Below are 13,311 nucleotides of genomic sequence, written 5' to 3' on the forward strand. Positions count from 1 at the left end.
CGAGGGACGAGAAATGTGTCCGAAATTCTCGAGTCATGCCTTATTACGTGCTTGAAGATCGTGTCCGTGTCCGTGTCCGTGTCCGTTGCTACTGTATCAATATCTATGCTGATTGATTACGGGTATCCTATGTGCTGGGTATGTTCTTGCTGCTCTCGCTATCTCAAGTCTTAATCCATATCCCCATCTTTCTCCTCATCCACTCCCACCTCCTTCCCTCCCTCAAACACGAATTCCTGTTCCTGCTGCAACATCTCCTCGGTCGCCAGATCCGTTTCCATATCCACATATCCAGGCGCATATCCATCTTCTCCTTCTTCTTCTTCTCCTCCTCCTCCTCCTTGTTCGTACGTGCTGGTATAAGGTAACAAGTCGGATGGTGGTTGGGATAAGAGTGTTTCGTAGACCTGGTTTCCGATTTCGTCGAGCTTGGCTTCTGCAGAGGGATAGAATCGAGTATCTGCTTCTTCGATGATCTGTCCAAGGGGAGAGGAAAGACATCATTAGTCCTGGTTCTGGACGAGATGTCTTGATTGAGGAGGGGGGTGGGGGGATCGCCGAATCGTTGAGCGAGAAAATATTGGGTTATGATAGTGTGTGTGTATGTGTGTGTGTTTGAGAGATCTGACATCAGACTCACAGCATATAGGGTGACGGGTTCTGTAGGAGCCAGATTGCATAGCTGGAGAACTTCAGCTTTGGTGAGTTGATGGTCTTGCAGTTCGTCGGCGAGCCTGGCCACTCCTTCAGGCGTTTGTCGGGCTGTCGGGTTGTATTCCGCACAAAGATATCTGATGACCTGTTCGCAGGAGCCAATTCGACAGTCATGCCTTGATCAGCGACAGAAGAAGCAAGAAGATGAATAGATGTCGACGAGATTGACACTATCGTGTTTCGCTTTTGATGTTGATGTTGATGGTGATGGACTCTGATCTCTGGACTTTGAGCACCCACCTCATCCTGTATCCAGACCGACTCGTCGCTCAATCCCCTCCTTTCCGCGACATCCAAAACCTGCTGATCCTCCTCCGTCAGCGGTTCCAATAGCGCCGGATCATCTTCCTCCGGTCTCTCTTTGTCTCTTTCCAGGGGGTATTTCGCTCGAGCAAAAGCTCTGTCCCGGGCTCGTTTCAGCGTGATGCAGGCGGAGAGATGGTCGTTGTCTATCTTCTGATCGAGGAGATGGGAGAGGACCTCGCGGTTGGACAGATGGAGCGGCGCAGTGGATGAGATCTGTCAGTCGTTCGGTCAAGGTGTTCATGAGCTCATGCCATGATTCAAGAGGTCTTACGGCCTTTGTCGAGACTCACCTTCATCCTGTGCGAGAGTGTTGAGCCGTAGCTCACTCTGTTGTCAACTTTGTGAGCAAAGCAAGTCAAAAGTGTACACGAAATCCAGTCAAAGGTGTCGAGCGTTTTGTATCCATGCTACCATCTCTCTCCTACCTCCACCCCTCACCTATGATCTCCAGTTGCCACACTCTCGGCGATAGTCGGTGATATGAATTCATAAGATCTGCCCCCTCCACCGCGCGCGCGTCTCTGTCCTCCTCAGGTCCTTTTTGCTCATTTTGTATGAATGATGGTTCTCGACGCGAATTCAGAACAGTTCAGACATTGACTTTTGACCTCTGGGACACACACACACATTGAGATCGTACCTTCATCTCGACATCATCAATCTTACTAAAAACACACAGAGATAGTCGGTCGCTCTGTGCACAGGGGAGACGGACATCTGCTGGACGGCTCTTCCTTGACCTGAACCATCAGCGACACTCGCAAAGACCTCTTGACTCGCGCTTCACAACATGGTGAAGAAACCGGTCGCCGCCGGCGGTGACAATGGTCCCAATACCATCTTCAAGGTGTGTAGTGTACTCTGTTCCCTCTCCGCAAGTGTATGTCTATCGAGCTGAGCGTGAGATCCTGTCCACTTCAGGCGACGTACAGGTGCGTGACTAGGTCTTGTGATACTCACCAGTTTCCGCCAATTGACCGATCGTATGCTAATGTTCAGATTCCTCGTCCCTCGCTCACTTGCAGTGGAGTGTGAGTGATCGCTCTGATCGTCGATCAATCCAGTGCCAGCATATACTCACTTCATGGATTCTGATACAGCCCCGTCTACGAGATGCTCTGTCGAAACGTCGCGGTCATGCGAAGACGAGCGGACGCGTACTTGAACGCGACACAGATCCTGAAGGTGGCAGGATTCGACAAGCCACAACGGACAAGAGTGTTGGAGAGAGAAGTGCAGAAGGGAGAACACGAGAAAGTACAAGGAGGATACGGCAAATATCAAGGTCAGCTGACATCCAACATGTCTCTGGCTCCCTCAGCTGACGTATCGTCAGGTACTTGGATTCCTATCGAGCGAGGCCTCGCTCTCGCCAAGCAATATGGTGTTGAGGACCTCCTTCGACCGTTGATTGACTACGTACCGACATCTGTATCGCCACCTCCTGCGCCGAAACATGCCGTCGCACCACCTACCAAAACGAAGAAAGAAAAGGAGAGTAAAGCGGCGAAGGAAGCATCTGCGACTCCGTCCAAGACTGGACCAACGTCAGCAGCTGCTCTCCAGGCACAAGCCCAGTTAGCGGCTTCTCGCGCAAGGATGCAAGATTCGACACCGGACGTCGATACCAGTCTGCGGTCCGCGGAAGTTGACGAGAGTCCCAGTGCGACACCGGAGGACGACGATTCCAGTAGCGAAACCCCGAGTCCGGTGGCCAGTGTCGTGGGCGAGGGGGTCGAAGAACGGACGCAGCAGATGGACGTCGATGGGATGGGGATGCACATCAACATGGGAATGCCCATGAACATGTCGATGGATACGTTAGGGTCCGGGTCGAGGAAGAGGAACGCTGCTCTCATGATGGACGAGGATCAGGATCAGTATGCGCATCTTCGACGCGCTAGGGGTCATAGTGCGGTTCATACTCCCCAAGGGAGTCCTCGACATCTCGGCATGGGCATGGGCGAAGAACCCATTGGTCCGGAACAATACACGGATATCATACTAAACTATTTCGTGTCGGAAACCACTCAAATACCACAAATTCTCGTCTCACCACCTCACGACTATGACCCAAACTCCCGTATCGACGATGACGGACATACAGCTCTTCACTGGGCCTGTGCAATGGGGCGAGTCCGAGTCGTCAAACTCCTCCTCACCGCTGGCGCTTCGATCTTCTCCGGTAACAATGCGGAACAAACGCCTCTCATGCGAAGCGTAATGTTCTCCAACAACTACGATATGCGCAAATTTCCGGAGCTCTACGAGCTCCTCCATCGATCTACCCTCAACATTGATAAGCAAAATCGAACCGTTTTCCATCACATTGCCAACCTCGCATTAGCAAAAGGTAAAACGCATGCAGCGAAGTACTACATGGAGACCATTCTATCACGACTCGCAGATTATCCACAAGAGTTAGCAGATGTGATCAACTTCCAGGATGAGGAGGGTGAGACTGCATTAACTATCGCTGCTCGGGCGAGAAGTCGGCGGCTTGTCAAAGCTCTCTTGGACCATGGTGCGGACCCGAAGGTCAAGAACAGGGATTTCAAATCGGCAGAAGATTACATATTGGAGGATGAACGATTCCGATCTTCGCCTGTGCAACCGAACGGGACTGGCTCGTCCGGGACCCGACAAGTCCCAGGCGGTCTGGCGGACAAAGCTGTTTTTGCACCTCAGCTATACACGACAGAGGCTGCTCGATTAGCAGGCGGTCAGTGTTTGCAAGATATCACGGCGCACATGCAATCGCTCGCACGATCGTTCGACGCCGAGTTGCAAGGGAAAGAACGGGATATACTCCAGGCCAAAGCGATGTTGACCAATATCCATGCCGAGGTGACAGAGGCCAGTCGAGTGATCTCAAGTCTGACGGAGCAAGCGGCGCCAATAGAAGAGAAGCGACGGGAAGCGGAATCGTTGCAAGCGAATCTGAGAGGAAAGTTGGGGGAAAGTCTGAAGAAAGGTTACGAAGCTTGGTTAGGGGGCCAATTGACCAGGGAGGAGAACTGGAGGAATGGAGAGTTGACAGGAGAAGATACGACTGATTTGGAAGAGCTGCATAGTCTTCCAGGAGGAGGCGGACAGGAGGTCGTCCAGGCTGAAGAAGAGAGATTAAGATGGGAGATTGAGGAGAAGAGGCGGAGAAGAGGTGAATTGGTTAGGAGATATGTGAAAGCACAAACGGAGGTGAGTGTGGCGTACGAGCGGATTGATCTTTATCTGGTATGGTCTGACGGTATTCTGTCACTGCAGGCCGGGACAAGTGAACAAATTGCGAAATACAGACGGTTGATCTCAGCAGGATGTGGAGGAATAGCGGTGAATGAGGTAGATGACGTGATGAACCAATTATTAGAGGTAAGTCGGGCCTAGGGTGGTAGCAGAGAAGCGTTTTTTGTCTGACGGTCTTGTTGCTTTGATTCCGAGTAGACACTGGAGAATGAAAGCGAACGAAACGCCTACGCAGCGATTCCGGAGGTGGGATCGGCCACTTGGATGTCTTGAAGACTGAAGAAGACCGAAAGAAAGGAAAGGCCAAAGGGGTCATGTCTAATGAGAGGTTGACGGGGATTGAGCATCTCGGAGAGATCGTTGTTTGTAATCGTATTTAGCTGCCATGAGACGATTTTGGTCAATGGTCAGTATGGACGGTGTCCGGCAGTCTTCCCTCTGACAGGTTCAGAAGATCTCAGGTGCCAAGTCACATAGGACGTACATCTAGAATTACAACCCTCTTTCCATCAAAGTCATGAGGCAACTAGCGAGGACTCGAAGAGATTCACTGTCCTATCTCTATGTTCGTATCCCACAGCCTTACTCCCTTCTTCCTCTTCATACCTAACTGTCCAAGTCCATTTCCCTCCTCTTCCCTTCCAACCGCTCGGTACATGTCTGACTCTATCTCTATCTCTGATCACACTCTTCATTCTAGCTTCTTCCAATACCAATCCATCTGTCTCATCGCCCGATCCATCAAACGCCAGTACGAACGCTCTTTTCTCAGTGACTCCCCAAACTTTCCCTCCTTCCCCTCTCAGTTTATATACGGGTGATCCTTTTCCTCCGGGGGAGAAACAGCTCCACCCAATTTTCGGAGAACGGGTATCGAAAAAGGCGACTGTGCCGTGTCGAGCGCCTCCTCCAGCAATGTGATGTTCGCCGACAAAACACGTCGAATAAAACGCACTTCCGTCCGCCCAAGTGTATGGGTCCACGAACGTGCTGACTGGCGAGGTGGAGGACGTTCGTAGATCATGTAAGCGGAGATGGGAGTCGTACCATGCTGAAAGGAGTGTGGACGGGTGGAGTTGCGAAGATTCGTAAGATGGAAGTTGGATGTCATAAGGTGATGAAGCGAGTGGTAGATCTGGACCTAATATCTTTCGAGAGATAGGGGACGATATTCCAGATGGAAGTACATTGTGAAACTCTATCGATCCTTGAACACCTATCATTGCCACTGGATCCAAGCTCGGATGAGACGTGGTCAACAAGCTTGACCAGGCTCTATTGGTCGATAAGGTGATGGAAGAAGGTTCGGACCATGGTGATCTAGTATCGAACAGTTGAACGGAACCACCTGATGTAGTGGTCATTATCATCTCGCCCCTTTCCGATCCGGACAGATTATGTATCGATTCTTTCGGATGTGGATAACGAGCCGTCACTCGAGGTAGACTCGGTCCACTCGGAGTTAGAACCATCCGTTGTAATGTCCCGTCGAACTGAGCTACGGCAAGAGAATCTTGTCCATCATGTAGTGGAACGACTCCGACGATGTCTGCTCGACTGCCCACGCCCCGTGGAGAGATGGGGTACTCTCGAGCTCGACCGACGACTTTCCCTCCGTGTACGTGTACGTGTGAGGTGACTGATCGTGGAGGATACAAGGGATGGGCGAGGATCTTCCCTCCCACACCCAGGATCAGATGGTCGGGAGTCAGAAGCAGAGTGGGTATGACGGGTTGAAGCCATGTCGGTCCGATCTGAAGAGCGTGCCATCGATGTCGAGATAATGATCGGTTGATGAGGTGGTCATGTTTGACAAGTGAAGATAGAGGCCATGATGATGGAGAGGGATGCAGTGTCATGTGGGATTGGCGATGAGAGGAGAGATAGAGGGGCAGACCAAAGTGAAGTACCTGAAAGAAATGTGTAAGAGCTGGGTAAGTCACTGAGGCGATACAATCAGAATCTCCACAAGATGGAAAGAGGAGGCAACAGAAGAGGAGCCACTCACTCGATCTGACATGCATCTTCCGACCCGTCGCAAGGATACCAATTCATCGATCTCGAGATGCCCAAATATGATGCCCAACACATCATCAGGCAACGTATCGAGGCGAGGCGAGGGAGCGTGAGCGTCAAAGAACGATGGTCCTGCCCCGAAGCCAGGAGGGATCATCACTCGGTGATCGGACCGTTGAGATGTACTGCAGGAAGTAGAGAGCGGTGGCGTATAGTAATGGTACATGCATAGGCACAAGAGAGAGAGAGAGTGAGATGAGTGAGAGATGGGATCTGATGTAATGGACGAAAGGTGGAGGTGACTATCTTCACGTGTAAATTGATAGATTGGTTTTCGTGGAAAGTTGGGTGGCAAATCAACCAACATCCGTAGTTGCAAGATGGACGGACAATGTCAAATGAGCTGGAAGCATATGGGATGAGGCGACAACGAGCAGAAGAGCTTGATCTGTGGTCATCGGTCCGCTCCCCTTTGCCAAAAGGAAGATATAGGACCCTTGCACCGCTATGTAGTCGGTCGAGATCCGACTAATCCATACCATCCCCCCGGTCGCCAGCTCCGAGCTACAGTACATCATGATCTGAACGACCATTGCATTGACATATACTTGAACTCACCCAGGCCGATCAGCGAGCCACTCTGTCACCGTCCAAGGGGGAACATGTTGGTCTTTGGCTTACTTTGATTTCCAGCTCTACAGTAGTATGACTTACTCCGCCTAAGCTACAGTAGAACAAGTTGGATGGCACCAACGACAGTAGCGAGTACGGTCCGTGCGTTAGATGAGTCCTCGACCCGCCACTGGTGATTATCCTATGAACTCTGTTCCCCTTCCTTTCTTTCTCTGACCTTGTGAACCCCACAACTGCCTAAACTGCTGTCCATACCATCGACGATAAGAATCTCGCCATGACTGACGTCCCATCGGGGCCGACTGGTCCTTCACGCTTCAGGTGGGATAGACGGTCGCTCCTCCATTTCCACCATGCCAAGTGAGTGAACATCGTGTCTGACTTGCCCATCTGTCGGTCCTCGTCCTCGTTCTTGAATGACCACCGACGAGCTGGACACCTCTGACAAATCCCTTCCATCAGATACGCGTATGAAGTACTCGTCATCGACGGTACTGGCGGACGAGTAGCCCGGTCGATCCTCGAAGGCGATATCGAGGTGAGCATTGCGACTCACCTCGATTTCTTCTCCGAAAGTACGTGAAAGCGGTGTACGACCTGATGCTCCTCGCTACTGTATATAGCGCTTGCTCCAGCTCATCCCTTTAAGTGAACATCAGTCTCTTGCCCTTTTACTTGAAGAGTTTAAGGTCATACATCCTCGACATGGTCTGGGTTTCATCATCAGTAGGTCCCTCTGTCGACAATCTTCCTCCCTTCAGATCCTGTACCGTTATGTATGAGACCATAAATAGTTGTCGCCGTGCTGTCTTCCTTCCGTTCTTTCTCCTCCATCTGTGACGAGTGACGATTGACGTATTGAGCTATCCGGGCTATGCTGCGCAGAGATCGTACCCCGCTCCTCTGACCTTCCAGCACAAGAGAACGCTCAGGGCAAGGAGTTGCCGATTCATGAGGATCGTTGGGTCGTGACAGTTTGTGAGATGAAGGATGGGACGTATCAGGGGTGAAATGAGACGAGGCTTTGATACGAGCGAGATGGATAGCGGTATGAAAGAGACTTTCGTTCTGCTGGCACCGTAAGTATTTGCATAGGGTTGTTCCGTTCGAGGAAGCAGGTTCAATCAACAGCATCGAATTCGGAGACTTTCACTCCACAGTGCGCTGATCTACAATGACTGTAGTCGAAGTCGAGCTTGCAGACTGGAGTTGTACGCCTGATCCATGGGGACCATCGTATCCCATTCTTCACCTTCTTCACCGTCTGCTGCCAATGGCACTCGCATATGAAATCAATCATACTATCAAGCAATAATAACTGCTACCTGTGCGCACAGGTGCAGTCAATGCCTGCTAGACAAGTCACCTTCTCACTGGTCGACCACACTTCACCGCAACCCAAACTTTCCAGTCATGGGCCAGTCTACACAAATCTCCTATGTACATCCTTTATCATTTTGACCTACATCTACCCATGCTCGTAACAACCTCCCTACTCTCCCTCCGAGCTCCCCAAACAGTAAAAATTGTGCGTCGTCAACGTATATACGGTACGTATGTCTCACACAGATCGCAATTAGGTTCTGGTTCTGAATGCGAACGAGACAGCCTTCCTTCGACAGATCAACCAAAATGTCTGGTACTTTGATCGTGCATATCTCTCGCAATCAGTCGGATTGCTTGCTGATCAAACTTGCATAGTAGTACTTCTCAGCCGCGATACATACATACCACCTCGTCGACTCATTCTCTGGCATCCCCGAAACGCTCAGCAAGCTGACGATTGAGTCTTCCATCTTATCTGACCATCGGTCATTTCTCCGGTATACCTGCTTCATTAGTCGAGGTCAAAGGCTGAGACGATCTCCCACTTGGACCGAGCCTCCCAACTCGATGCGATGACAACCCTCACTCAATCCCACCAGTCTTTTGCATCGTCCTCGTCCATCTCGTCAGCGTCTACCGCAGCCACCGAACCACCTCGTACCCTACCTTTACCAAGTGTGGACAGCCTATCCCAGAGCGCTGCTTCACTCGATACTGCTTCTGACACAGATCAGATCGCTTGGGCACAGAATGTCATCCGCCTAGTCGACTGGTACATCAATCCCTCTGGTGGTCCTACCGATTTCACTCATCCAGATGTCCAATCTCCAACGACCCACCGACTTTCGCTGCAATTACGGAATCTGCTCGAGTCCGCCGTCCCCATCATCATAGTCGTTTCGACATCTCAAAACACCAGAGCAGCAGCTCTTGCTTCTTATCTTAAAGGGAGATTACAAGCTACGGGTCTCTGTCCCGATTTGCTGCCGAAAAATAACAGACAGGCTTTCAAGGATTTCGAAAGTGCTGCAAGAGGTGGAGAGTCGAGAGGATGGTTCAGACTAGGAAGGGACTATGAAGGAGTGAACGATCTGGGAAGAGCAAGAGACTGTTATGAACGAGGTGTGAAACGGGGAGATTGCGAATGCACTTATGTAAGTGGCATCGTGATTTCGCCGCTGTCCAGGAGACGTGAGACGAGCCGAGCTAAAGAGATGGTTCAGCGAATGGGCATGGCTCACCTCCTCGGTCAACTCAACTTGCCTTCGAACCCAGTGACCGCGCTCTCACTCCTTCGACAAGCTTCCGAAATATCGACCATTGACTTCCCTCAACCGTCCTACGTTTACGGGATGTTACTAGCGGGAGAACTCTGTGTACCAGTCGAGATCCCGCCTCATCTCGTCCTGCCACCGAGTTCGTCCCCATCAGAAACGTTCTTCGCTCAACAACAGGTCGCCAGAGAAGTCATAGAACGAGCAGCATATTTCAATTATCCTCCATCACAGTATAAAGCGGGACACATATACGAACATGCCTCTCTTGGTTGCGCCTACGATCCGCTCGTCAGCGTGAATTGGTATACCTTTGCCAGTAAGAATGGGGAGACGGAAGCGGATATGGCTCTGAGCAAATGGTTTCTGTGTGGAGCAGAAGGTCATTTCCCGAAGAATGAGAATCTGGCAAGGACATTTGCGGAGAAAGCGGCAAGAAAAGGTCATCCGAACGGTTGTTTTGCCTTGGGCTATTATTACGAGTGAGTAGTTAGCTGTCCTGATCCGCGCTTCTTGGAGCGAGCGTACAGCTGACTAGATGAATGACCGATTAGACTGGGAGTAGGGGGTAGGAAAGATCTGGAACTAGCGAGAAAGTGGTATCAGAAGGTGCGTCAAGTCTCCATCGTGATAATACAGTCGACGACTGACTTCATGTCGATCTAGGCGGCCATTCTCGGCAACTCTGACGCACCAGCTCGACTTGCGGCTTTGTCAGCTCCTATACCTGCCTCGATTTCCATGGCAGAACACGAATCGAGGATGACTGACACATTGATGCGGAAGCACACACAGGCGAAGATCCGATCCGATCGAAACTCGATCTCAAGACCTGTCAGACGGCCACAACCACCGTCAAACGATTCGAATGCCCAACCTGAATGGCCTGGACCGTCCAGCAGGTCGCACAACCTCCTGACGGATGGGCCGATACCAATGTCACCCACTCCGAGAGTAGGAGAAATCATGTCCCCGAATCCGAACTACCAGATACTACCCCAATCAAGCTCCTTCCCATCCCGTCCTCCTATACCACACCAATCGTTTCACAACCCCCCTAGGGCAGGACTTGACCCTCAGACTTTCCCCAGAAGACAGGGTGGAGATGTGTTTGGGCAGACAGGGGGAGAAGGAAGGCGAAACAGTAGACCGTATTCGGGTGTTTCGACTTCGACAAGTCTGAGCGATCTGCCAATACCTGAAGAGCGGAGAGGATGTAGTAGTGAGCAGGACAAGCGAAAGGGTCCGCAGACTTTCGCGGAGATGGGTTTTGTGAGCAAGCCAGTGCAGGAAGAAGGTTGTCTCGTTATGTGAGGCTGTGATCGGCGCTTCAGATACGCAGTAGACAAACACAATGCAAAACATGCTTGCAAGATGCCAGCGACCAAACCATCAGTATCAGTGGCCCATTCGGGAGATGAAGCGCTGCACTCTCTCAACTCATCAGTCTGCGCAAAGGTCAGTGTCATCCCATTCCGCCCTAAGTCACGATCAAGAAATTTCATCCAAGTGCTCTCGCCACATACACAACGCCCCCACCTCACTCATTCCATCTCCTCATCCTCTTCGACCTTATCTTCTTCAGCCACAGCCTTCTCCCCAACCCAAACGGGCACCTCGAAGTTTATCGTCTTACACTCCAAAGTCTCAAGACACACCAGAGCTACCGTTCCTGATTTCGCGAAAGAAGGGAGGAGGACGATCCTCGTTGGAGAATCCGATTCTGAAAGAGTTATACCAAAATAGATCAGATTATGATGCAGGACGGGAAAAGGCAAACCTGACCGACCTCCTACCAAAGCGGTTTCAAATTCTGGTTGGTTGCCTATAAAGTAGATATCCGGCCGGTGTTTGATTATGAAAGGATCGGCATCAGGGAACGGATAGATCCCTGCCAGTGTACCGCGGAAGTCAGCTTGACGAGCTAGGTTCACGGGAAGCTGTACACTCACATAACGTATCGGGCGCTGTCGGTGCGACATGCCTCCATTCCAACGTCCGTCTTGCCATCGCCAATCGTGATGAACTGGGCAGATACTTAAATATATCATCCAGTGTCTGACCACCTAATCCCAAGAAACTGGAGGCCAGAGCAATCACAGTGATGAGCTTGTTTCGAGCACAGAATGAATGCGAGATACTCACCTTCTCTGACCCACTTCCATCCAACATGGATTTGTTTCGCATTCCAGCCCTTCTGTCTTGGCTTTCCCACCAAACATGACTTTCGGTAAAGATTGTTGAGGTAATGTAGCACCTGCTGGATCGGATGGACCAGGAATGAGGTTTATAGGTAATGAGGAAGCGAGAAGATCAGATAACAGAGCGGAGAGGGTCTTGGTGGGGTGGTTCTGAAAGACGGGCTTGGACAGGGAGTTGAAGCGTTTCTGAGGTGGAAATGTGATGGTCAGCATCTCTAAAGGTTGAGATGCAGCTTTGACCTACGATCTTCTTATCATCTTCACCTCGGACCGGGGTCGTCAGCGAGTTACCAGCAAGGACGAGTCGCGCTATCCGTCCACCATCCAGTTGATCCTGACGAACTGCGTTAGCTGAAGTCGAAGTCTTTCTCAAGATGCGACGATCCGCTCACTAATGGTCCTCCACCTTCCCCTATCAGCCATTCCACCAGTAACTCCGCCTTGAGGTCCGCCGGTGCTTCTTGCGCTCCCACTGATAGTCCCGACACTAATGCCACCCATGTCTTCTCTTCTGATCCTTGTGCGTTCGTACGTTCTGTGCAGGTCATAATTTCAGTATGTAAGATGGCTTCTTGGACTGGAACCAGAACTCACCGTCCATGTCTACATCGGTATCGTCTGCCTTTTGTTTGCCCTTCCCATTCACTTTCGAAGGTCCAGCCGCTGGTTTGAGAACATCCGGGAGACCGGCAAAACAGAGATCGATGACCTCGAAATCCCCCGAGGACGTTTCCATACCCAATGCAGCCATGATCACGCCTGATTAGTGATTTCATCAGCTTGACTGCTTCCTGAAGTAGAGGATAAGAACAGCAATGAAGCTGATTCCAAGCTCACCTGTCACCAAACCGCCTCCTTCTCGTTCCCTTTCCCGCTTGATCACATCTCCAACCAATCTGACTCGACCCGACTCATCTTCAAGATGTACAGCATCCTGTGCCGAGAAAAACTTAGCTCGAGGAGCAGGAGGCGCAAGCCAGTGCTACGGCAGGATATGTCAGCGAAAGCACAAAACTCCTGGCAGATACAGCTCACATCTCGTGCCATGTCTTCCAGAACATTGGGCTTCAATGGCATGTCCATGTAGACCGTACCGACGATATAACATAATTGGGATCGGGTGAGATTGAGAATCCGAGGTAGTAAAGGTGGTTTGCCTGGCGCATTGCAGTTGTAGGATCAGCTGTATGTCGCACACGGAGAGAGGGTGGCAGAGACTTGCCTCTTACACTTTTCCACCTTTCTTGAGCTCGCTCTTCAACGACCGGTCTCAGCTCCACTAGTCTCACGAAGTAGATATTTGCATATTGATGTTTGTACGACCTGGAAGCCGGATCGAGGAGGAAGGGTTTCGACAGCTCCGGCAGCGAGCTGTAAGGCGGGTTGGGTCGAGTGAAGACACTCTCTGAAGGAACTGGCAGGATATTGGCCATCCTCCTCCTTCGCCTTGGGGAAGTGAGCCAAACGAATCAAAGTGGATAACAATGTCAAGGATGGGATGGACAGCTGGATCTGTAGAAAACGCAGGCAAGGAGACGCGCTGAGTGTGATGTTCGTTCGAGGGGTATTACGTAATGAAGAGAACTCGCGACTTACTT

General features: G+C 51.1%; 5 protein-coding genes across 5 annotated transcripts; 2 read left to right on the forward strand and 3 right to left on the reverse strand.

The window, feature by feature from the left end:
- Positions 1-170: 170 nt before the first annotated feature.
- IAR55_000566 (uncharacterized protein) lies at positions 171-1,316 on the reverse strand (the record flags this gene model as incomplete). The annotated part of the gene is made up of 4 exons (XM_066943700.1): positions 171-476; positions 641-799; positions 955-1,233; positions 1,311-1,316. 4 exons carry the CDS (start codon positions 1,314-1,316, stop codon positions 171-173), a joined length of 750 nt encoding a protein of 249 aa, XP_066806242.1.
- Positions 1,317-1,810: 494 nt separating this feature from the next.
- IAR55_000567 (uncharacterized protein) lies at positions 1,811-4,536 on the forward strand (the record flags this gene model as incomplete). The annotated part of the gene is made up of 6 exons (XM_066943701.1): positions 1,811-1,867; positions 2,020-2,051; positions 2,121-2,305; positions 2,357-4,218; positions 4,285-4,389; positions 4,462-4,536. The coding sequence occupies 6 exons, from the start codon at positions 1,811-1,813 to the stop codon at positions 4,534-4,536; spliced, it is 2,316 nt and encodes a 771-aa protein (XP_066806243.1).
- A 242-nt stretch (positions 4,537-4,778) lies between these two features.
- On the reverse strand, positions 4,779-6,436 carry IAR55_000568 (uncharacterized protein; the record flags this gene model as incomplete). Its single annotated transcript, XM_066943702.1, has 2 exons — positions 4,779-6,173; positions 6,272-6,436. The coding sequence occupies 2 exons, from the start codon at positions 6,434-6,436 to the stop codon at positions 4,779-4,781; spliced, it is 1,560 nt and encodes a 519-aa protein (XP_066806244.1).
- A 2,374-nt stretch (positions 6,437-8,810) lies between these two features.
- On the forward strand, positions 8,811-10,826 carry IAR55_000569 (uncharacterized protein; the record flags this gene model as incomplete). Its single annotated transcript, XM_066943703.1, has 4 exons — positions 8,811-9,392; positions 9,462-9,994; positions 10,067-10,121; positions 10,179-10,826. 4 exons carry the CDS (start codon positions 8,811-8,813, stop codon positions 10,824-10,826), a joined length of 1,818 nt encoding a protein of 605 aa, XP_066806245.1.
- A 230-nt stretch (positions 10,827-11,056) lies between these two features.
- Positions 11,057-13,146, reverse strand: IAR55_000570 (uncharacterized protein; the record flags this gene model as incomplete). The annotated part of the gene is made up of 10 exons (XM_066943704.1): positions 11,057-11,235; positions 11,302-11,403; positions 11,465-11,592; positions 11,658-11,899; positions 11,958-12,047; positions 12,106-12,248; positions 12,308-12,472; positions 12,551-12,695; positions 12,749-12,870; positions 12,936-13,146. 10 exons carry the CDS (start codon positions 13,144-13,146, stop codon positions 11,057-11,059), a joined length of 1,527 nt encoding a protein of 508 aa, XP_066806246.1.
- Positions 13,147-13,311: the final 165 nt, after the last annotated feature.

Source organism: Kwoniella newhampshirensis, chromosome 1, assembly GCF_039105145.1.
Source record: "Kwoniella newhampshirensis strain CBS 13917 chromosome 1, whole genome shotgun sequence".
Classification (NCBI taxonomy): domain Eukaryota; kingdom Fungi; phylum Basidiomycota; class Tremellomycetes; order Tremellales; family Cryptococcaceae; genus Kwoniella; species Kwoniella newhampshirensis.